Below are 24,106 nucleotides of genomic sequence, written 5' to 3'. Positions count from 1 at the left end.
TACTATTTTAGAGAGCCGAAGAAAAGTTTATCACAATATCAAAAATAGTAATAGTTTGTGATTACAGTGATCCAACTATTACAAAGGATCCTCTTATATGATCACATAATATTCACACCATATGTTTAATTTGCAAAATTTATATTTCATTAGCCACCGACACACAACTTTAACATATAATATATTTATTATTCTGTGGATATATTTAAAAAATTCAAAGATGATATTTTAAAATATAAATAAAGATAAAATCCAACAACTTTAATACCTATACATTAGTCAAAATTTAAGAGCATTTTGGTGTATAGATAATACAAAAGTTGAAATGTTGCAACTAAAAAAACGAGATTAATTTCTCTATATAACACCCAAATCCAAACGAAGGGAAACATATATGTCCCTCCCACTCCAAACTAGGAGTTTACCATATTGAAGTATCCCAAAGAAAAACAAAGATTAACATTCTCTGGTAATTCCAATTTCTGACATTATAATTTTCTTCAAGATGAATCTATTTTTTTGGTAATGCGATGAGTATGATATCCAAAAATGTATTAATAAAGATTTTGGAATGGACTTCAAGATATGACTCAATTTCATACCAGGGCATGTGAAACATAAGTTACAACTACACAAACCACAGACATTGCGCATTTGCGCTGAGTACAACTCCTTAACAATGGAGCACTAACGTCTAACAACGCAACTCTTCTCCAATGATCAACAATACCACACATTATGCAGAGCGAAACAGCGACTAATTTTTGCTGAGGGATGGTAATAGAACAGGCCTCGCCCAGGGCCCGACCCCAACCCCCAGACCGCTGGAGCTCAAACTCAAAGAGCCACTTACCACTCGACTAAGACAATCTTGGTTAAAACATCGACTAGAATGAATGAGGGTCACGATGCTGATAATGCTGTTGTGTTTTCACCTTCTAGAAGCTTCAGCTCGTCATGCCAACCTTCCAGCTTCTTGATCTTTTCCAGCTGCTCGGGTTTCATACCTTCAGGGCTAGCCTTCTGCAGTTGAGCTTCTGCAAGCCGAATCTGAAGAAAATAGACCAAACACAAGTTTGTAGGTTAAACATAACAGCAATCCGGAGTTAGGTGGGCAATAATCTAATCAACGAGCGTTGTACATCAATTATCACCTAGAAATCTAGAATTACTTGGCCGGTTGGCCACCCAACCCCATCATTGTAAGTTGCAACTTGCACCTGTCCTAGTTGACGAAATGCATGCATATTTAGGAGCGTTAAATTTTAAGCAATAATAATACCATATTTTAGTGGAATTAAGCATATAACGGATATTCCAAAAACGTTCAATCGAAACATGCCAAGCAAAAAAAAGTAGAATAGTGCAATAAACAAGGGCATTTCCTTGATTCAACCAGACCAATTAGAGTTTGTTTCTACATATCCTCAAATTAATTCACTCACATGTACAAAAAGTAGAATGAAAACGTTGGAATCAAAATGGGTACCAGTGAAACTTCCTATTTATGGACTCATTATATTATTCAGAACTATACTAGGAAATCGATAGTCATAGCAGAAATGAACACAATATATACAGGTGCAGGTGATAAAAGAAAGATTATTGAGCTATAATAAAGCATGTTTAAATACAGATCCTAATCGACTTTTCTAAAGCCAACGATATGCACTGTGTCAACCTCAACAGCATAACAACCACCGAATATAGATCCCATCAAAACATCAGCTTCTACACCATCTCTATACTCTTTCAATGTGCATCTCTAAACAATTATATTAAAATTACGCGAGGAAATAAATCCAAATGTTGATTACCCAATATAATTGCAATGTCAAGGAGGTTAATGGCTCAAATTATAAACTTTTTTGCTGGCAGCTTTTTCCACGTTGTTTGTTAACTAACAATTCTAGAGCTTGTTCTTCTTTTGTCAAGGTTAAAATGAAAAGAAAAGGTAAAGAAAGACATTCCATTTGGCTTAAATGTTGTTCTTCTTTTGTCACACATAAGCGTATCAAGTATCCACATATGTCCAAATCATTCAATACTCATGAATTTTCAAGACCAAGGAACAAATAAGATGTTCTAACATTCCCTTGGGGACAGCAGATCCAATTCTTTCGACTCTGGGTAGGCCCCTGAGTAAAACAGGGGAGGGGACATGAAACTGCTTCAGATGCAACTGCACAATAAGATATCTATGTTCTCTTATCATTTATTATGCTGAAATTTCAGAGGCTTAATGATGAAATTACTTGAGAACAGGGTCAAATAATGCAGGGAGTGGGACAGGATTAATGCACACAAAATGAAACAGAACGAAGTGTATATAGGAACTGTTCAGCGACTATTACTCAAACACTATTAGCCTTACACATAAAGATGCCAAAGACGGAAGTTACGGAAAATTCTCAAATTAACTGTGTTTTTTCGAATAACTAAAATAACAAATTACTGTCTCTCCAATCTGACCTTACTCCTAACAGCAACGTAACTCAGTTATTCAGTGTCTGGATTTAAAAAGGATGACCTATTGACTTACCCCCTACCTTTTCCTTTTCCTTTTCCTTTTCACGCCATACACAGCATCCAATGAGGGGCTGGTCACAGTATTCAATTCTAAGAGGTTACACTGCGGAGCAGGTACTGTAACCTAAGGACTACCTTAATTATTCGACAAAACACGAAGTTTAATTTGAGCATGTTACCTAAACTAGGTGGAAACCCTACGCTTCTATGCCATATCCATCAACATTCCTTAGCAATGCCCAAAGAAAATTAATTCACATGTTCTACATTCGTTTGAGGTTGGCGTTCAGATTGAGTAAGATCAATACAATTCCTTCAAGGGCTTTCACCAAGTGTCCGAAATTTATCTCAGGTCTAGGTCATGGCAGCCATTAATAGGCCTTAGGCCTAAATGTCCTGTGTTGTGTATGGAACTATGGATGGCATGGCCCCTCCGCACTGAGCCTAGAGGGTTCACGTGAGAAGTTTCAAACCCTTCATAATTTATATAGGGTCCACTAAGGCGATATGCCCACATCAGTAGACAAGATGGCCAAAATATAGCCAGTCACCCACAAAAACTACTTAAAAGGATTAGTACTTGGAAACTTACCTATTTTTCCACAATTATCTGAGAGTGGTCTTTTGGGCAAGGCTTATGGCCTTTTCATGGACAGCAAACATTACTTAAGCATGGCCTTGCACGACCCCAAAAGACATTTGCCATTGTACCACAAAATCACCTCAGGAGGATGGGTCAAGCCCACCAATAACGACTTTGGAAGTGAGCCAGAAGTTGCAAAATGGGTTTGCCAAAACAATTTGGATAGTGATGACTATTGTCCAATTTATCATGGAAAATTAGTGGTCTCCAAAGCAAGAAATCTTTCATCTGAATTCTAATTTTCATTGATATCTAGAATGAGTCTTACTTTCTTTGACTTGTGTTATTAAGAAAAACACTACATCACTTTAAGTCCATTGTCATACTTGAGCCTCGGGGTTAATAAAAAAACGTAAAGAAGATCCTCAATTTTCACCGACTTCCCTCTAGGATTCCATGTGAATCACTCTTTAGCCCAGATGACACATCAGGACCCTATGCAACTCCAATATGCTAGGAGGCTGATATATGTTTATAATCGAAATGCTAAGGGTTCTTGTGTTTTGGTTTAATCTCTAAAGGAGGTAAACAAAAAGACTAAATTGTGGTTGCCACTAGTTAAGTGCTAGATTTCCCTTGACCTTGGTTTAGCGGGTTTAACCTTAGACTTGGCTTTCGTCATCATCTCATGGACTCCCCTATAATCAATTCCTATTCTCTATATATTGGTAACAACTTGCAATGCTCCTTAAAATCATAGATACACCCATTACAGGACACGTTTTAAAAACATTTACGTCCTTACACTATTCCCTTGGTCACAGTTCATAGATCCCACTTTGACTTCACACTTAAACAAGGGAAGAGAACATTGATGGAATGATGCAAGGGGAGATAGATAGAAAACCTATCAATGGAACTAATTACACTCGAGCCGAAGAACATAGAAATTTCAGGAGATCCTAAAATCAAGACATCATATTAATTTTACATACTAGAATAACAAATTCAAAAGCACTCTCTACCCCAACCAAACATAGATAACTATCAAGCTACAACCTAACATAAATCTAAGAATTTACAAGAATAAAAAGTTGTGAATTATGGATGTAGGATCACATGTAAACCATAGCCGGACTCCTCACCTCCTACAATATTATCTCCTTCCAACACTTCCACCACTGAATTCTCCCCCAGAAAATCAATAATTAAACCATGAGCCCAGCTTCACAGTATTTGAAAAAAGGAACATCTTGTAGATGCAAAGCAAAATGGGAAAAAAAAATCCAGAAAGCATGGCTTGGAAGGAAGCCAGATGCGACTTTTTCTGTATTTTTCTTTCCCTTTTTCTTCCAGGAGGGTCTAGGTTGAAATATCATGACGCAGTATAACGTTATACTTTTATCAATTTGTAGTTCAAAAATCAACATTTGATAAGCTTTGCTAGTTTAGCTAATGACAAATAAAGTGCTATTATTGTCATTTCAGCAAGGAAATCCTCTTCAATGTTGTCCTTCATTGTGTCTATATAACAACTTGGATATAATCCCGATGCCTCTAACAAAACACCTCAAAGGACATCAAAAAGAAGGTTTGGAGGTCAGGTGTAAGTAGCCTTGCTCTTGTGATAGATATTTCAATCGACCACTCATCTAAATAACAAAGACTCTTTGCTGCTTCACTACCGATATGAACATAGACAGTTTAATAAGCCATTATAGAGCACAGTCCCGATGCTTCTAACTAAACTCCTCACAAGGCGTCAGAAAAAGGTTTTGGAGGTGTAAGGAGCCTTGCTCTTGTGATAGCTGTTCCAATAGACCTTTCAGCTAAGTAATAAAGACTCTTTGCTGCTTCACTATATATACAAACATAGGCAGCTTGGCAGAGTGACGCAATTTCATAGAAAAACAAAAAGAAGTAATTTGGCAGAGGAAATCCTCGCATTTCTTTCCAACCACACACAACATACTATCAACACTAAGGAAGTGCGCCAAACCACCATTCACTATTTATCTGCAGATTCTGCACAAAGACTACATATTTCCTTATAAGTAATCCATTATAGTAGCTAGGTATCTTAGATTTTTAACCAGGGATCGCATTAATTCACCCTAAGGTAGCAGGCAATCAAGTAAAGAAGAAACAAATGTTTAGTAATTTTATGGTAGCAAACCATAAGCATCTCAGGGTAGAGCTTAGCAAGCTTTAGCACTTGAAGCACATCACTTGTGTTGTTTCATACTCGATGTCACATTCTACATCAAGGACCACATTCTATATGAAGGCTTTCCTTCATTGGGCATTTTAGACTTTACATGACGTTGCAAAATGGATAAGAATGCCAAAGACCCCAAACAAAGTCCTAAGAGCATGTATCAGTGCCAACAAAATAGAACAGTGCCAAAGTACTCAATACCCTAACTTTTTATACAAGCCACCCCCTACCATACAGTAATTCCTCCTCCTAGGTTCAATCTTTTTTCAAATAAAACCTTAGATATGGAGTGATGTAACGAATTCCTCATCACCCCAACCACTATCCTGAGTTTGTGGATCCCAATGCCAAGTGCATCTTCTCATATTTTATTGGTGGAATCATTTGTGATATCGAATTTTGCTCTTCGACTATATGCCTTAGAATACAGTGAGTAAATGATACCCCATAGTGATACCTTATCTGTCCACAGTCATGACAATAATAATAATTCTCTAAGAACTTTCTACATTAATATGCATGAGGTAAGGGCCCAAGAGAAACCTTGCATTGTTTTTTCTCAATACTTCATGAGAGGGCATAGATTACTTGTATTCATTGCTAAACAACCAAACAGCAACTCTATTCATTTTCTGCAGTAAAAAAGTTCCAAAGATGGGAATGGTACCTTCTTTTTTAAAGCTCGGATCTTTTTCTCAATATCTACACCTGAATTAGCTGTGTCTGATACCTTACCAGCAGCCGCAGTTGTAGAAAGAGCTAGCTGGCTGATCTGAGAAGCAACAGACTCTAGATTATTTGATTTTAGACTTGGATCTGTGGCGTCGATTTCCTCCTTGTCCTCATCCACTGAATGTTCCGAGTTCGTAGCCCTTTCAAGGGCAGCCTGTCAGGGTCAATGAGAACTAATTAACCTTCTAATAAAAATCAAAACAGTACCCCAATTGTTAATACTAAGGAAAAGTAGTGCTTTCATGAAGAAATACAGTCCTCACTTTTAAATGTGATGCCTTTTAAAACTTGCTTCCATGTAGGACAGAGAGAGGTAAACTAAAATAATATTACAACAAAAACTGGATAAAAGTTGCACCATCCCAAACTAGTAACTAAAACAATTGACTCCAAATGAAGAAATAGAACTCAGAGCCAAACTAGAGACAGCCATCAGAAGGTCAAGCCACAAAAGGTTCAAGTTAGAAGAAAAACTGCATGCTAAGTCAATGTGTAAAGAAATCGTTAACATTTACATTGATTCGTTTTATCTGGATCTCTCTCATACTATCATATTCGACCCAGCTACGGTTATTATATTCTGCTGCACATTAGTAACTCCCAGAGATGAACATAAGAACACAACAGAGATTAGAAAGGATGTGTTGATTGTTGACAAAGGTTTTCAAGTTGATTTGATGCGCACAATAAAGTAAACGCATAGGATAAAAAGTATCAAAGCTGAAACAAAATGACTTGATAAGATATGACACATACTGATCAAGCATCCACCACCACCACCACCACCCCCCCCCCCAATCTGAATTGTAGTAACCAAGACATGAACTTTTAAGGTCTTTTACATGAGGATTCAAGTTCACAACAACATACTATATTCAAAGAATTAGTATTTTCCCATCAAAAAAAGAAGAAAGAATTACTATTGTACTCCAGTGAAGATTTAACCTTCCTATCCAAAACTTCTTCTCCAACAGAGAAAAAAGAGAAGTCACAAACAATATCAGACTCCCAGAGAAAACTAACAGAACCATGACAAGCACTCGAAGCACACAAATGTATACTAGCTTCAGAGCATAAAGTCAAGCGAGTAATTGGCTAAGCTTAGCTTAGTTAGGTAGTGTCATAGTGACTAAATGGCTGCAAACAAAATAAGGCAAAACCTCTGAAGTTGGGGACCATCACCATTTATAAGAAACCTGCTTATAAGAATCACAATTCATAAGTAACACTATAACCCACCCTAATTTCACAGCTTAGGTCCCTCTTGGACTTATTGGGTTATCTTTTCTGGATTTCCAAAGTTATCAAACCAGCAAAATTAAAGAATTTGGTGATATAACCTAATCATGTAGACCATTCGCAACTCATTAGGGATCGAGGTTATTAAACCAGAATGAAGAACAGCGTCGTGGTGTCAAGCAATAAAGTGGAGGGCTCAAGGCAATCAACAAAGCACAAATTTAAATGGAATAACAAAACAAGAAAAATATTTGTTGAACAAAATAGAGAACAGATTAAGCTTAGTCAGCCTCATGCATGACTAAGTCTCCATGTCTCAATTGTCCAGAATCTTTGTTTTTTGGGAAATCATACATGGGGGCCTCTTACTTTCAGTTTTTCTATTTGGTGGCAGGCTAAAAAAAGATTTATTCCAAGTGACATCCTACTTTAAGCAATTATACGGAGTGACCCTAATCCACTTAAAACCTAGCTAACCATCCAATTAAAGGTGAAAAACCCTCCTATCTCTTGTGTTTTTTTATCACCCTCCTATCTCATTGCTCTCCCTCTGTTCTCTCCTCTCTTTTTTCCGAAGCAAACTCCACCAACTTCACCCGTTATGTGGGACCACGTAGATATTTTTGTCCTATGACCTAATAGGGAGTAAATTTAGGACTCCATTGTCACTTAAGTTATACCCACCCTTGAGTTTCCGGTCTAGAGTGGTAGAAGTAATACTCGCTGATTTTGTCGGTTTGTTCATTTTCTAACAGCAAAACGACTTCGATTCTACTAATTCTTAAATAAGATGAAATAAGTTATTCAAACTACCATTAGAATTATGAAGTAAGTGTAGTAATATAGATGAATATATAGTGGAATTTCGGAAAACGATGTCCTAACAAGACCGCATGCATAACATAAGTATATATCATATTATAAGGAAAAGAATGTACAACCTTTGTAACGTCTTAGTGTAGTTCCTAGCGTTGAGAATGACATTGACTTGTATTATGACAACAATGGTGCTATTGCTCAATCCAAGCACCAAAGATCCAAACATGTGCTCAAGATTTGAATCTGGTGCTCCATATACTCAAAGCATATGCAACATCCGGTCGAGTGCATATCATGGCATACATAATGCATCCTAGTGCAAAAGCATACGGAACATTACTCATACGCTTGACCTCATCAGGACTCGAAGGATAGTGAGTCTTGCCAAGTGTTATGCCAAGTTGCATGAGAATGAAATCTCTTTTGGAGCTTTCCACCTTTAATTTTGCAAGAACCTTATCAATATAAATCTCTTAACTAAGTCCAATCAGCCTTTTCGATCAATCTCTATAGATCTTTATTCTCAATATGTACTCTGCCTCCCATATATCTTTCATAGAGAAACAAATTTTTAAGTCATTCCTTGACTGACTCAAACATGGTTTTATCATTTCCTATGAGAAGTATGCCATCCAAATACAAGACCGGCAAGGTAATACTAGTCCCACTTAACTTCTTGTATACACAAGATTTCTTTTTTTTTCATTTCTGAGAAAGCCAAATATCTTAACTGCCTCATCAAGTCTGATGTTCCAACTCCTTGAGCATGACTCGTGAGAAGGTTTTATCACAGTTTATACCATAAATTTACTTGAAACCTTTCGCTATTAACCTTGCTTAGACAACTAATGTTTCCATCCTTATCTGTTTTCAACTTGAAAATTTATTGGCATCCAAAAATTATAATTAGTAAAGTTTTTACTTACCTCAACTACTATACATTGAAGGCAGGGCCAAAGTCCGTTTGATTATAATAGGAGGGGATCTTGGTTAATTCTTTATTCGATAGGAGACTTTCATTTTGAATAAAGGTTAATAGTTAATTAAAATTTATTTAATTGCTACTTTCTTGATAAACATTGATTGAATCTTGCTTTATTATTCTTTTGTTGTAGTTATCATGTCTAGTTCAAACAACAACAACACCTCAGGTTTTAATTTGCGTCATGTACTTGAAAAAGACAAATTGAACGCACATAACTTACTAGAATGAGAAATGGTTGTGAGAATCATTCTCAGAGCCGAATGAAAAATGTTTTTGACAATCTTGTGCCTGAACCTCCCTTATAATGCCGCTTCAGTTCAACGGAGAGCAAGGCAACAAACCTAGAGGCTAAACCTGTGCAAGTAACATGTTTGATGCTTGCTTGCATGGAACCAGACTTTCAAAAACGTTTTAATGGTCTGGATGCCTACTTCATCCTCCAATAGCTGAAAACTATGTTTTAGAAGATTGTTAGATTGGAGAGGTTTGAAGCTCACTATAAGTTGTTGGAGCGCAAATGAAAACTTGTTGGTCCACATGTGTTCAATATGATTGGACATATTCAAATCATGGAAAAATTAGATTTCCCTTATTCCTAAGAATAGGCAACTGATATAGTCATAAAAACCTTGCTTCAAGCTTTTCAGTTGAATTTCTACATGTAAGGAGAGGAGGCTAATTGAGATGAGTTTGCCTACTCAACCTCAACATAAGGATTTTCTTATGGTTAGGAAGGACAAGCAATTCAAGAAGAAAGGGGCACCTATGAAAAAGAACAAGGGCAAGACTGTTGTCACTTTTAAGACAAAGGCCACTCCTAAGGCAAAAATAGCACTACATGAGTGCTACAGTGCCGCAAGATCGGTCATTTGGAAGAGGAACTAGCCCAATACTTGGAGGAGAAGAAGAGTGACGCTTCAACTTCATGTATTTATGTTATAGAGATTAACTTATCTACTTCTACTTCATGGGTATTTGATATTGCGTATGGATCTCACATTATTTGTGATGTGCAGACACTAAGAAGAAGTAGAACGTTCACCAAAGGAGAAGTGGACCTTCGCGTGGGCAACGGAGCACGAGTTGCTGCTTTAGCTGTGGGTGATTGCAGTCTACTTTTGCCTTCTGGTTTAGTATTAGAACTTCATAATTGTTATTATGTTCCAACTATTACCAAGAATATTTTTCAATTTCGATTTTGGATTTAAAATATTTTTCAGTTCAAATCAAGAATAATAGTTGTTTTGCTTAATTGAAGGATTCACTCTACATCTCGACCAGTTCAAATAACTATTATTCAACTAAGGAGAACAACTATTATTCTTGATTTGAAATGAAAAATATTTCTAATCCAAAATCGGAATCGAAACAATATTCTTCATAATAGTTGGAACATAATAACAATTATGAAGTTCTAATATTAAACCAGAAAGCAAAAATAGACTCCAATCTCCCACAGCTAAAGCAGCAACTCGTGCTCCATTGCCCACACTGAGGTCCACTTCTTCTTTGGTGAACGTTCTACTACTTCTTCTTAGTGTCTGCACATCACAAATAATATGAGATCCACAAACAATATCAAATACCCATTAAGTAGTTATACATAAGTTAATCTCTATAACATAAATACATGAAATTGAAGCGTCACTCTTCTTCTCTTCGTGCAGTTCCTCTTCCCATGACCAATCTTGTGGCAGTGGTAGCACTCATGTTGTGCTACTTTTTCCTTAGGAGTGACCTTTGTCTTAAAAGTGACCAACAGTCTTGCCCTTGTTCTTCTTCATAGGTGCCCCTTTCTTCTTGAATTGCTTGTCCTTCTTAACCATAAGAACATCCTTATGTTGAGGTTGAGTAGGCAAGCTCCTCTTAGCTCTTGTAAGGTAGTCTCCCCTTCTTGCATGTAGAAATTCAACCGAATATTTTGAAAAGCTTGAAACAAGGTTTTGATGACTATATCAGTTGCCTATTCTTAGGAATAAGGGAAGCCTAATTTTTCCATGATCTGAAAATGTCCAATCATATTGAACACATGCGGACCAACGGGTTTTCATTTGCCCAATTTGCACTCCAACAACTTACAGTGAGCTTCAAACCTCTCCAATCTAACAATATTCTGAAACATAGTTTTCTGGAGGATAAAGTAGGCATCCAGACCATTAAAATGCTTTTGAAAGTCTGGTTCCATGCAGGGAAGCATCAAAATGTTACTTGCACAGATTTAGCCTCTAGGGTTTGCTGTCTTGCTCTCCGCTAAACTGGAGTAGCATTATGAGGGAGGTTCAGGGAAAAGATTGTCAAAAACATTTTCCCTTCATTCGGCTCTGAGAATGATTCTCGCAACCATTTCTCATTCTAGTAAGTTATGTGCGTTCAATTTGTCTTTTTCAAGAACATGGCGCAAATTAAAACATGAGGTGGTGGTGTTGTTTGAACAACAAAAGAATAATAAAGCAAAGTTCAATCCATGTTTATCAAGAAAGTAGCAATTAAATAAATTTTATTTAACTATTAACCTTTATTCAAAATGAAAGTCTCCTATTGAATAAAGAATTAACCAAAATCCCCTCCCGCTACAATTAGACGGACTTTGGCCCTGCCTTCAATGTATAGTAGTTCATGTAAGTAAAAACTTTACCAATTATAACTTTTGGTAGACAGGTTAACAACTCCTTATTTTCTCCTATCTCTTAGCTTCAAAACCCTAAAACTTTACCTTTTGATGATTTTGTTGAGTTAAACCAAATATTAACATGTAAGTTTCAAAATCCTACCTTATTGTCCCCTTCAATAAGTTTAGTAAGAACACGGCAATCATGCACATTCTGATTTCTCATGCTCAACAAAAGCTTGCGCTTGCACTCTCATCCCTGAATTTACTCCTTACTAAGGGTTGAAATACCATAATTTACTAGAAAGAAATTAGTAAATTGTAATCGATGTTTCAGGAGTGTAAGTGGAACTTTTCAAGATGCCAAGATGGTGATTTGTTGCTAAACTAGGAAGGATTGCGGCTTATATCTGAAGATAAAGAACCTCGTGTAATTTTTTCGTTGGTATCATAAATTTAATTTTGTTCCTTATGCCTCAATACTCAAATCAATTGTAATTTTTAACTTCTTGAATTCTGATTATAATGCTACTATTTAGCTCTGAATTGCAATGGAAGAATTTTGCTCGAACATATTCATAAGTAGGAAAGGCGAATTAGGATTTTGGTGAAGTTGGATAAATTATTGAAGTTTGAATATTATACGGTTAGTGTGGAGTCACTCAAATCAATTTGAATCTTCCACCATGCCTAGCTAGGCTCTAGCTGTGCCTTGATGACTGTCATTAACATTAGTCCTGTTGATATCAATTAGTTGAAGATTGACGTACGAATGCCACATAGTAGCATAAGTTGCTTCATGCTAGTGTTTTTAGTTGGTGGAGCTAACGATGGAAAATCCTTATGTAACCTACTCACCTTGTTATATATATGGTTTTTGGCACTTGGCACATGTTTCTTTTATGAGTTAATATATTCTACAAATAGTCATATAAATTGCTATATATATATTTCATTAGTATTTGGATAATTAACTTAGGAGTAGATGAGTAATTTACCTTTAAATGGGTGGATAGCTAGGTTTTAAGTGGATTAGGGTCACTAAGTAATTGCTTAAAGTAGGATGTCACTTGGTATAATTTTTTTTTGGCCGGACACCAAATAGAAAAACTAAAAGTAGGAGGCCACCATGTAGAATTTCCCTTGTTTTTTTGGAATTGTTAATATAAGTATTGTAATATATTAAGCCAAAGGGGATAGCTACAACTAATTTTAGATAAGGAAACAATTAAACTGATTGAAGTAGTTCCATACGAGCAATTTGGTGCAAAATCTTAATTCTACTTTTTGGATAGGTAACAATGAATTGAATTGAAAGCAACATCTAGGGAGTTCAGCCATATAGAGAGAGGGCAAGAACCAAGACGTCACAAGTCTCATATACCAAAATCATCTATAGACAAATTACATAAAATTTCAATCTGTAGAAGCACTTTATCTACAAAATCATGAATAGGCAGTTAACGCTCGTGTTGAAGCACTTGACTCCAGATCGACGAAATTTTCAAAAGAGTCTAATTTAAACGCTTGGAAAAACTTATCCTCACAAATTAACTTAGATTGCAGTTTAAATTAGTGTGATATGTCCAATAAGAAGTATTCACTTAAGGAAACACCTGAGATATATATATAAACCACATAAGAATTGCATAGGAAAACAAAAGGTTAATCAAAGCACCTGTTGTCTCTTTTCTTTCTTTCTTTCATTCCTCTTGACAGACTTGCTCTTCGTTTTTGCCTCCGTTCCGGTTCCGGGATCATACCCGGGTGGTCCAACCTGTGACTCGAGCTCTTTTCTCCACTGCAACAATTTTTGAGTCAAAATCATTCAGGGTTTTTTTTTTGACAGGAAAATCACTCAGGTTTGATGGCACATTAATTGATTGCTACAGAACAAATATAAACACACAAAAAAGGAAAAAGATCGAGAAATGAAGCAAATATGAAATCAGAATTCAGCATGAAGTGAGAAAGGTTATAAAGAATGATACAAGCAATTTTTACTCAACATTTTCCTGCTTTCGTAACCCCACAACATCTTTTATGCCACTGCTCCATCAACACACGTCTATCATAGACAAACAAACAAATGAGATGAAGCAAACAATGAACTAAATTCACAGCCAAAAGATCGAACTAATTACCTAGTACAATACAACAGAAAAAAGGGGAAAAAACAAAACACAAACAAGAAGAAGCTTCCATGGCGCTATACACTTACCTTTTGAGAAGATGGTCTCTTTACTAGACTAAACTAGCTAAGGCTAAAGCTCCCTAACGCAGACCTCCTCCAACCTACTTATTGCAAGAATTGCCTGGACTTGGCCCATCTAGAGCCCACCGGGTGGAAATTACTCTTAATTTAGGCTTGTGGTTCAAAATTCACACTAGTGTACCATCTTTTACCTGTTAGTATAAATAAGAAGGTGCATTTTCCACAAGAGCTCCTCCTCCCCTTCGCTATTAAAAATTCAGCTACTAACTTTTACTTGCATCACTTCTACTTTGCCTCTAAGTTCTACCTCCCTCACTGAAATGATTTCTATACGACTGTACAAGTCTTATAGAATAGTGGTGTGCATCCTGACCTCCCTCAAACACACCAACAACTATGTACGTGCAGATTGATAGCATAGCATACTGACATCAAGTGGATAATTAGGTAAACCATACTAATGCAGTTGGAATGGGGAGACTGTCCTAGTAGGACCTAAAAGCTGTAAAGTATACAGCCAAAGTAGGGTGAAACTGAATGTAGCACTGTAGCAGCTTACTAGAACTCTAGAATTTAGTACCAACTTTAAGGTGAACCTCGCTGCATAAGAAATGACTGAACTACCGCGCCTACAGGCTACAGCCATGGCTGACATTTAGGCTGTGGAAATCACCTTACAGAGAGATCAAACTCCAGCTACAGGACGTCAAACTTGGATCCCCTTATCTAATGCCAAAATCATGGGACATTGCTGTAAAAGGGGATGAAATTTAACAGCATTTTGCAGGCAAACCAAATTGTGATAGTGAAGTAAACCGCATTGCTCCACAAGAGAGGGAAAACCTTAGAGCATGACGGTGTGAATGATAAAATTCTTCTCAGTTCCACACCAAAGCAAATATAATATCATAGATCTCCAATTGAATATGTTCGAAAGATTTTGTCCTCACAGGATATTTGAAATTGCACTATTGTAGGCCCCTAATGGTTGTTTGGTACTAAAGACTGAAACTTTATGTAATCCCGTTAATTTGACAGTGGAGTTTGGACAATGTCAAAGTTCAAAAGATGCACAAATTCAACATGATAGGTGTATGCAAGGAACAGAAAACATGGATGAGGAATCTGTAATACAATTCATTCAAGATTTGCATTAAAGTTCCTTTCATAATCATGGTGATTGGCAAGTTCATAGACTGAGTAAAGTTGGCTCAAGGCATCCAATAGTGGCCTGGTCAAGTGCATCAAGTTAAAGTTGGTAGTTAATGTGAGTTTTAACTCTGTAAACCCGTAAATATTTGCTGCATAGTTTCTACATTCATTCGCACTCATTGACTCCATTGAGCTATGGTTACTCCATAATACTTCCTCCTTTTTTCTTAAGTTCTACCATTTTGACTGTTAACACTGTTCGCAAATTATACTTTAACCACCTCACAAATTGAGGGTTACCCAAACCAAAATCACTATCCTATATCAATCACACAGAGGAGAAAAAATGCTAACAATTCCCTTGTGCATTTCAGGCCTTATACAACAATCTCTTATACAGATAAAGAATGAAGATTTATATACATTGACAAAACATCATCAACTGACAAAAAAACAACAAAACAAATAATTGAATGAAAACTGAATAATAATTGTACAAACAAATACCCACATTATCAATTAACATCATTATAACACACAAATTAAAGCAGGAAAAAAAGAGGGCAAAAATACCAAAAAGAAAGTACAAAAAATAGAAAATTACCAATGTTCCTTTAGATTGATAGATGGCAACTTCTTCCTGGGGAACATAACCAGCCCTAATTTTGATAGGTTTACGAAGAGTACCATCAGGTCTACGAGTAGGACCCACTAATCTCTCTCCTTGTTTTAGAGATTTCTCCAACTCTTCTGCCATATACGATGCTTCTTCTTCTTCAAATCCACTGTCTTTTCCACTACTTGCCATATTTCATCAATTTTTCCACTTAAGAGTGACAATTTTTTCTTCTTTTTTAGAGTTTATGAATCAAACCCACTTAAGAGAGAGAAAGAAGAAACAAAGAAAGAAGATGGATTAGACTGCTAGGTAAAGGTAAGTCATGGTGGTATGAGATTGTTGTGTAAGCGTGTGTAAAGTAAGTGTAAAAAAGTACAACTATGGTCTATGGAGAAGTGGAGGTTTAAGGTTTTAGACTGCGAGCTTAGGTTACCGCGATATTCGACCTAGTAATCTAGTACTTCCTCCGTTCTATAATAAGTGAAACATAGGGATTGTGCACAAGATTTAATAAACATCACTTTCAAAAGCCAAAAAGTCATAAAATACCCTTTTTATTATCAAAAGTAGGAGAGAGAAAGGCAAACCACACAAGTTTGTGATGGACACTCTTGTCATTTTGTCACTTTCTTTTATCCATTTAAGGTATGTTTCACTTATTTTGAAACGTTCTAAAATAATAAGTGTTTCACTTATTATGGAACGGAGGAAGTATTTAACAAAAGTGTATTCTGTTTTTTTTTTGGGGTTGGAGGGGGAGTAGAGGTTAAAGCAAGCAAATCACTTGTGAGTTTAAAGGGCGTATTCGGCAACGGTAGTTGTAACGGTAACTTTTAACGGTTAGAGTAGTTATTAGTTATATTGGTAGTTGTTAGTAGGCTTAGAAGTTATTCGGATAAAATTCAAAATCCAATCCAATCCAATAAAAAAATAGTAATTTGAATCAGATTCGGTTTGTGTCCAAATTGGATTCGGATTGCAATTTTTGAAAAAAAAAAATTGAATTGGATAGGATTGAGGATAACTAGATCCAAAAATTCAATATTACTGAATAGTAATATGCCTTGTATTATGTATCTAGATTTGGCTTAAGTGCTTAGCTGATTTTCTTGAAAAAACAAAACCCTTCCCGTAAAACTCTAACACCACTTAATTACTCATTTTCTATATCTATTAGGTTGCTATTGTGCTTAATTTATTTTATGAAAAAACTAAAGTTTTAAACAATCGGATTTTCGGGTCGGATCCAACCTGAAGTATGCAAAATCGGATCTGATTGGGTCATATTCAGACTCTAATTGGATTGGAGTCGGATTAGGAAATTAAAATCCACATTTTGTTCGGACCGGATTATGCCATAATCCAAACCGTACACCGAACTTTCACCCCTAGCTATTAGATGGTGTGTAGTTGTTTCTTGTCAAAGTAGCAATATAAAATATTGATTTTCAGTGGGAAAAGAATATCATGGTAGTTGTTTCTTGTCAAAGTAGCAATATAAAATATTGATTTTCAGTGGGAAAAGAATATCATGGTAGTTGTTTACAAATAATTCGTCAATATCTCAAAACTTATGTGAAATTTATACACCACTAGCACTAACTACTATCTAAAAGTTAGCAAATTTTAGTTTTAGCCAGCCGCTAATGGAACATTATTTCTACCACTAAACATTATCCATACCACTAAACTAACCAAATACTTTTATTTTTCTTGATTAATATTTTGGTTAATAGTTTAAATGGAGATAATGATGTAATTGAGTTGGTTATTTACTTATTCATACATATTATAGTCTGTAGCAAATACTTTCACAATGTAGTAAATATCTCTCTTTCCACATTCAACCTTTTGTTTTGCTTTATCAATAGAGTTTCTTCTCAAGTTTTAATTCCAACACAATTACACAAACTTCTTCGATTTAATTAAAATTTCTCAAACAAAGCTCCATGTGACTGGAAAAACTCTAACCAACCAAAGCAACTAAGTGAAACAAAAAAAAAACTTTTCAGTAAGTAAACCAATACATACAACCGATGCTTTCAGCTAGTCAAACAAGCCAATTAAAACAACCAAAAGCCAATATCCAATAACCAATTGCCAAACCTCTTAGGGTGTGTTCGGCACAAGCTTTTTGTTTTTTTTTTAAAGATAAATTTCATTAATTGAAAGCCAAACGGCATCTATAATAGGTATTAAAGTAAAGCAAGATACAATTAAACAATACTAAATCAAATTCGTCTTCGAATAAACTACAATGAACCAGATCGAACAATACAGCACAACCCTCTTGTATTTGTTGAATCAAGCAGCTATTAATGAGGAAGTCTATCATTTTGATATAGTTTGGGAAGAACATTTTTGATCGAGTCAGGTTGACCGCATCCGAGATTCTATTACCTTCATGTTGAGTCTCGAACTTCAACCAATGAGAATAATTTCTCATACCTAAAAACAAAAGAACCATACTCACAACTCCCATAGGGGAGAAGGAGATTTCCAAAACATAAACTAAAAATCCCATAACAGGGTTTGAGAAAATCTCATAAAGAGAGACTAATTTATTGAACAAAACAAGAAAATGAACTAGAAACTGAAAATAAAAGGAGCAAAGGGGCTTACCATGGATGAAAACATCCATGGCAGCCCCTAATTGATGAAGAAAGGGGTAGGGGAGACTAGGGTTTGAGAGAGAAAAAAAAAGAGGGGAGGCTCCGGCACAAGCTTTGTTTTTTTACTAGGTCAAAACACTAATTAAGAAAAATAGTAGTGTTTGGCAAGTTAGTGGTGTAAGTAGTTTTTAGTGTTATTAGTAGTGTTTTAGTAGTGTTTGTGAAAAGCTACAATTTGTAGCTTTTGGGGTAGCTTTTAGTGGTGCATAAATTATATATCAAAGTATTGTTTGAAATTTTAATTAACTATTTGTAAACAGCTACTATAACAACTTCTTTTACCGAACATTAATATCTTATGCTGCTACTTAGACAGCTAACAGCTACACACCAACCATAGCTACCAGCACAACTAACCGCTACTGTAACAGCTAAAAACTACTATCACAGCTATTGTTGCCGAACATCTATCAAAATTTATCGACATAGGCACGTGCCATGCAGAGGCGGCCCCACTTTAAACTAAACTGTAACAACTACCCTTTACCATGAAATTGAATTTACAAAACCCTAATCTTAAGCCCTTAGCTAGCCCCCTCTTTCTTCTTCTTCTTTCGTTTCTTCTCTCTGTTCTCGCGCAGCCCTCTTAGTCTTTCTCGAAGATGCCGAAATCTAAGAGAAATCGTGCAGGTACTCTCTTTCTCTTCCTTGATATTGCAATTCCTTCTTATTCCCCCCTGTTTTTTCAGTAATTTTTGGTTGTATATAGATATATTTTGTGTTTTGCTAAGTTCTGAAGATTTTTTTTATTAAGACTGTACCTAATTAGTATTATGATTAATTTAGTTACTTTATATTCATATTTTGGAATCTGGGTGTGTAAAATTTTAACTAGTCTGAAATGGGTTGTTGGAAAATCTAAAAAGAATTAAGGGAAAGTATAGTAATTTTGAAAGGATATTAGATACTGAGCTAATGATGTGCAAAATTTAGTTACTTTATATTCATTTTTTGGAATCTGGGTGTGTAAAATTTTAACTAGTCTGAAATGGGTTGTTGGAAAATCTAAAAAGGATGAAGGGAAAGTATAGTAATTTTGAAAGGATATTAGATACTGAGCTAATGATGGTTTTTGGGTGATTTTTGTTTGGAATATGATTACGTTTCAGTGACCCTGTCGAAGACAAAGAAGAAGGGAAGGGAGCATAAGGAGGCAATTGTGAATTCAATAAGGGAATCAGTAGAGAAGTACCCGTCTGTTTACGTCTTCGCTTTCGAGAACATGAGGAATCTTAAATTCAAACAGTTCAGAGAGTCTCTCAACTCCGGCGGCAGGTGATCATAGTTGGGGACACTTTGTTTACGTTGTCGTTGAATCATTGTTGCTTCATTTTGTTGTTTGTTAAACATGTCTTGACTCTTGTATGAATGAATGTTGGATACATGTATTGGTCACTGTTACTTTGTCAAAATAGTAAAGTAGTGTCTTAGCGGAGACTGATTATGGTTGGTGTTACTCTGAATCGTTAATTTACCTTAAGTACGTGTGTTGTTCGAACATGAGTATGGACACTTCAACGCGTCATTTTGTGTCAAAATCATGGATGTTTTCCCCCCTAGACAATGCCCCTGTCAGACACTTAGGCACAGTATAGATATGGTTGTGCAATTAGTTAATTTTCAATATTTAGCTTGGATTTAGATAAATCCAGAAGCATAGGAACTGGGAATTACAAATAGTCACGCTCGTTGATTGTTCCATGTGTTGAATATGATAATTGAATTGTGTTTTTGTTTGCAATTTCAGATTCTTTCTTGGATCAAACAAAGTCATGCAGGTTGCTCTAGGGCGCTCTGCCTCTGATGAGATCAAACCAGGACTTTACAAAATTTCAAAGGTAATAAAATGATCCGCTTTCTTTCCATGTAATATACTTTCTTGGTTATTTTATGATCTTGTCTCATTTTTTATTTGCTTACTTCCCGTTTTGCAGTTCTTGCGCGGAGAGACTGGTCTTTTCTTCACAACTATGTCAGAGGAAGAGGTCAAAAAGTATGCATCAGAAATTTTCCCGCTTTTCGTGTATCTATTGGACAAAGTATAGTGTTATAACTTATAAGGATTTTTTCTCTCATTTTGTGATGGTCAAAGGCTTTCTAGAATGGGGCTAAATGTGATTGTTTTTTGTTATATATTTTGTCATGCATATTCTATTCACAGTTTTGTGGAGTGGTATTCCAAGTTTTTATGTTGATTCCCCTCTAATCTTCTGTTATTTTTGTGTGATCTGCAGGGTATTTGATGAGTTTGAAGTTTATGATTTTGCAAGGACGGGATGCAATGCTACTGAGAAGGTTGGTTATATTTTGTATATACATCTCTCTGCCTTTAGTCTGTTCTGGCACATTGGTGGGTCATGCATATAACAATGATTTTCTTCTCTATTGCTCTTGCATTGGCATGGAGAAATCGGGAAATTATTCCATGCCGAAAGTTGTCTATTAACAACTTCTTCTTTTATGTGATTAAACTCAAATCTTTTGTATATACTTAGAACTTACATCCAAGGTTCGGTACCTTTTTTGTCTGATATAATTATGGTAAGTAATGTACAAATGCTGAATGTTGCAGGTTGAGCTTAAAGAAGGACCTCTGACGGAGTTCAGCCATGAGATGGAGCCCTTCCTACGCAAGCAAGGATTGCCTGTTCGATTAAATAAAGGTCTGCTTACTTCCAGTGCTTAGGAGGCTAGGAGCTTTCTGTTATATCCCCCATTCAGTGGACTGAGAAAGAAAGATGTAAATGTTGATTGAATTTTTTTATGGCAGGTGTGGTGGAACTTATCTCAGACTTTGTTGTTTGTGAAGAAGGCAATCCTTTGTCACCTGAATCAGCTCGTATCCTGGTTAGTGACATATTCCAATTTGTGTCTTATCTTTTGTCCCACTTCTATAATTTGGATGCTGACCAGATCTAAATCCCAAACTAGCTGTTAGGCTCTGTGTGGTTGTTCGGAAAACATTTTTAATGTTTAATGAAACTCCTAGAAAAACATGTTCAATGTAAAAACAATTGTAAATTAGTTATTGTTTTTTGGGTTCCTTGCAATAAATTTTTGAGAGAAGGAAATTAGACAAGGAGGAGACTTGAATGAATAGGAAAAGAGAAAGAGGAAGGTAGGAAATAGGGAGGGAAAAGTGTCATCCCTTCTTTTAGAAATGAGACTGTCCATCTTCGGGAGAGGTATTTTCTACCCTTGGGTGAACGAATTTCCACCCTTAACAAACCATCTGCCACCTTTTGCGAATTTTTCCCCTCTGGCCTAACACTCTCTTAATCTTATCAGTGAATTTAGATAATGTGGCACAATTATTGATAATAAGACACATGAAGGGACACATAATAGGATATAGGATCTCTACTAGTGTACTGGGTATCTGGATGCCCGGGTGCTAATGAACGTTTTATCTGCTGATTTTGTTTGCAACTGTTGGTGTTACGAAATGAAAGTTGTAAATTTCTTGCCGTGTTTCTCAATTTCTACTCTGCTGAATTCTACTCTTATTTTTCTTGCAGCGCCTGCTGGGAGTGAAAATGGCTCTCTTCAAGCTTAATCTGATCTGCAGTTTGAGAGGGGATGATTTTGAGTTGTATAGAGAAGGGTTGGAAGTATCAGACATAGAGTCTTCTTGAAGCGATAACTGTTTCTGGTGTGTGCGACTGTTCTTTTTGGTAGATGAAACTTTAGATAGGACAGGGGATTCCCTTGGTGTTTTGTACCTGGAATGACCAGTTTTGCCAATATATGAGGAGCCTAGAGCCCGAAATGTGATCATTTGATAGGTTTTTATATTACAAAAAGAATTGGTGTGTAGTATGTAGTGATGGATGAGAAATTTTGATGAAAGTTGTTGCAAATTCAAAAGCTTGTTTAATCTTCCCATTTGTTCTGTTAAATTATACTATAAGCTGCTTATGATAATAAGGTTGCGTTCTTTTGGACTGGGAGAAATTGAATTGAGTTGGGAGAAAGCTAAACATGAGAGTATGTCTGAATTGAACGGAAAATAAGTCCAGAACAGGGCGTAAACACTTCCCTTTTTGGAAATTTCATATCTAATAGTTGCACTGTAACTCAAGTTCTTAGTTCTTACTGCTCAATTATCCAATAGTTAGTTAACTAATACTGGACTAGTTGAAATTATAGTAAAAAATCCCAAGACATCTTCAATGAAATACTTGTCATTTACCTGAATGCTTTCGTATGACCAGATGTTATTTATCAACAGATGCTCATTGAAATGCCAAGAAAAAGAAAAACGAGATTGAATTACATCTTAAGGGCCAAGATGCAAGTGGGAGTGTATGTATAACCCACATGCTAATTGAAAAAAGAGTCGCTCAAATAATGTGGTGCATCTTTATTGGTAATTACACACAATTTATGAAGGATTTACGGTGCTACAACTTGAGTAATGGATTTCTAATTTTAAATGCATATTGATGATTATATGCGCATGATGCTCTTGCATATATCTGATTGAATCTAATACGAAGTTCAATTTATGGGACCTTATTTGCATTATTTTGAATAATATTATGCTTATATGGGCCTGTTCTCTTCGGTATAAAATAGCTGGACTGAACTGATCTGAACCGAATTGAACTGAACCGAATTGAACTGAACTGAATTGAAATGAATAATGATATGTGAGAGTAAAAGACTAAAAGTATTGTCAAGAGCTGAACTGAACTGAACTGATCTGAACTTAATTGAACTAAACTGAACTGAACTGAACTGAAAATAAGCTGGGGAGAACATGCCCTATGTCAATGAAAATGATTATTGGAAAAATGGTTAATAATGAAATAATTGAAAATGAGGATCCTTTTACAGAACCATAAACTATTTATAAGACAAAAACAGAATGACCAACTTATGGCCAATCTTTATTTAATCTTCTAGCTTCTACGTGAACACATAGCTTAGCCATGACCGTGATAGGTATAACTAAAGCAAATATGAACGTAGTAGTAGTAGATGGTAGATTTTATAAAAAGTGAAAAAATTATTGTTGCTTTGTATCTTTTGGTGCATGAATCTTTGATGTGTTGTGATTTCAAAAATCATACTATATCAATATGGTAATAAACCATTTAAGTTTAGTAAAGGAACCGAAAAAGAAACAAATCACATATTACCTCCATGGCTCCATCCCCATCGATTCTTTCTATATTTCCTTTTCAGAATGTGTCAAAAAAATAGTCCCATATTTTTGTGTATGTTTGTGACGTAGACGATATTTGATTTCAAGTCTTGGTCACCATTCCGAAACGACTTTACCAAGTAAGCTAGATGACATATAGAAAAAGTTCGCCCCATATTAAAAATGACTATTTACATTTGATATTTTGGTCCTACTTTTTTTTGTTTTTCAATTTTTGATTTTAAGATTTTCAAAAGTCATATAATATCAACAATGTTAGGCAATTAAAATTATTCTTACCTATACTTCGTCCGTTTTTTTAGATGTTACACTTTCAATAGTAGGAAGTTTTAAATTAGATGTTACACTTTTATTTTGGGTAATAACTTCTTTCTATCTTTCTCTTATCACATGTTCATATGAGACCCTTTTGTTTTTCATTCGCTCTATCTCTCTCCCCTCCAAAAATTACCTAAGAGTCTGTGATATGAAAAATGTAACATATAAAAAAAACGGAGAAAATATTAATTTTAAAGCCGTCAAGATAAATTACATTTTCGCATTTCCACATTTCCACTCAAACTTT

At 35.7% G+C, this 24,106-nt stretch overlaps 2 protein-coding genes across 2 annotated transcripts; one reads left to right on the top strand and one right to left on the bottom strand.

Moving 5' to 3' along the window:
- Nucleotides 1-456: 456 nt before the first annotated feature.
- LOC104889775 (partner of Y14 and mago) lies at nt 457-16,154 on the bottom strand. The gene is made up of 4 exons (XM_010675081.4): nt 15,685-16,154; nt 13,392-13,514; nt 5,998-6,216; nt 457-1,050 (listed from the first exon to the last, which is right to left on the bottom strand). Exons 1-4 carry the CDS (start codon nt 15,886-15,888, stop codon nt 904-906), a joined length of 693 nt encoding a protein of 230 aa, XP_010673383.2. The 5' UTR covers nt 15,889-16,154; the 3' UTR covers nt 457-903.
- A 2,691-nt stretch (nt 16,155-18,845) lies between these two features.
- LOC104889774 (uncharacterized) lies at nt 18,846-22,256 on the top strand. Its single transcript, XM_010675080.4, has 8 exons — nt 18,846-19,001; nt 19,481-19,646; nt 20,119-20,209; nt 20,306-20,364; nt 20,606-20,666; nt 20,944-21,034; nt 21,142-21,218; nt 21,890-22,256. The coding sequence occupies exons 1-8, from the start codon at nt 18,974-18,976 to the stop codon at nt 22,004-22,006; spliced, it is 690 nt and encodes a 229-aa protein (XP_010673382.1). The 5' UTR covers nt 18,846-18,973; the 3' UTR covers nt 22,007-22,256.
- Nucleotides 22,257-24,106: the final 1,850 nt, after the last annotated feature.

This window comes from Beta vulgaris, chromosome 3 (genome assembly GCF_026745355.1).
Source record: "Beta vulgaris subsp. vulgaris cultivar EL10 chromosome 3, EL10.2, whole genome shotgun sequence".
Taxonomy (NCBI): Eukaryota; Viridiplantae; Streptophyta; class Magnoliopsida; order Caryophyllales; family Amaranthaceae; genus Beta; species Beta vulgaris.
The sequence above is the reverse complement of the archived record's forward strand: the minus strand, read 5'-3'. Positions and strand labels throughout refer to the sequence as shown.

Excerpts from the sequence above, each read along its gene's own strand:
- LOC104889775 (XM_010675081.4), bottom strand. The coding sequence starts at position 15,888 with ATGGCAAGTAGTGGAAAAGACAGTGGATTTGAAGAAGAAGAAGCATCG. Across the intron at positions 6,217-13,391 it reads AGAAAGAAAAGAGACAACAG|GCTGCCCTTGAAAGGGCTAC; the intron begins GTGCTTTGATTA and ends TGACCCTGACAG. Across the intron at positions 1,051-5,997 it reads TCCGAGCTTTAAAAAAGAAG|ATTCGGCTTGCAGAAGCTCA; the intron begins GTACCATTCCCA and ends TATTTTCTTCAG.
- LOC104889774 (XM_010675080.4), top strand. The coding sequence starts at position 18,974 with ATGCCGAAATCTAAGAGAAATCGTGCAG. Across the intron at positions 20,365-20,605 it reads TCAGAGGAAGAGGTCAAAAA|GGTATTTGATGAGTTTGAAG; the intron begins GTATGCATCAGA and ends TGTGATCTGCAG. Across the intron at positions 21,035-21,141 it reads GCCTGTTCGATTAAATAAAG|GTGTGGTGGAACTTATCTCA; the intron begins GTCTGCTTACTT and ends TTTTTATGGCAG.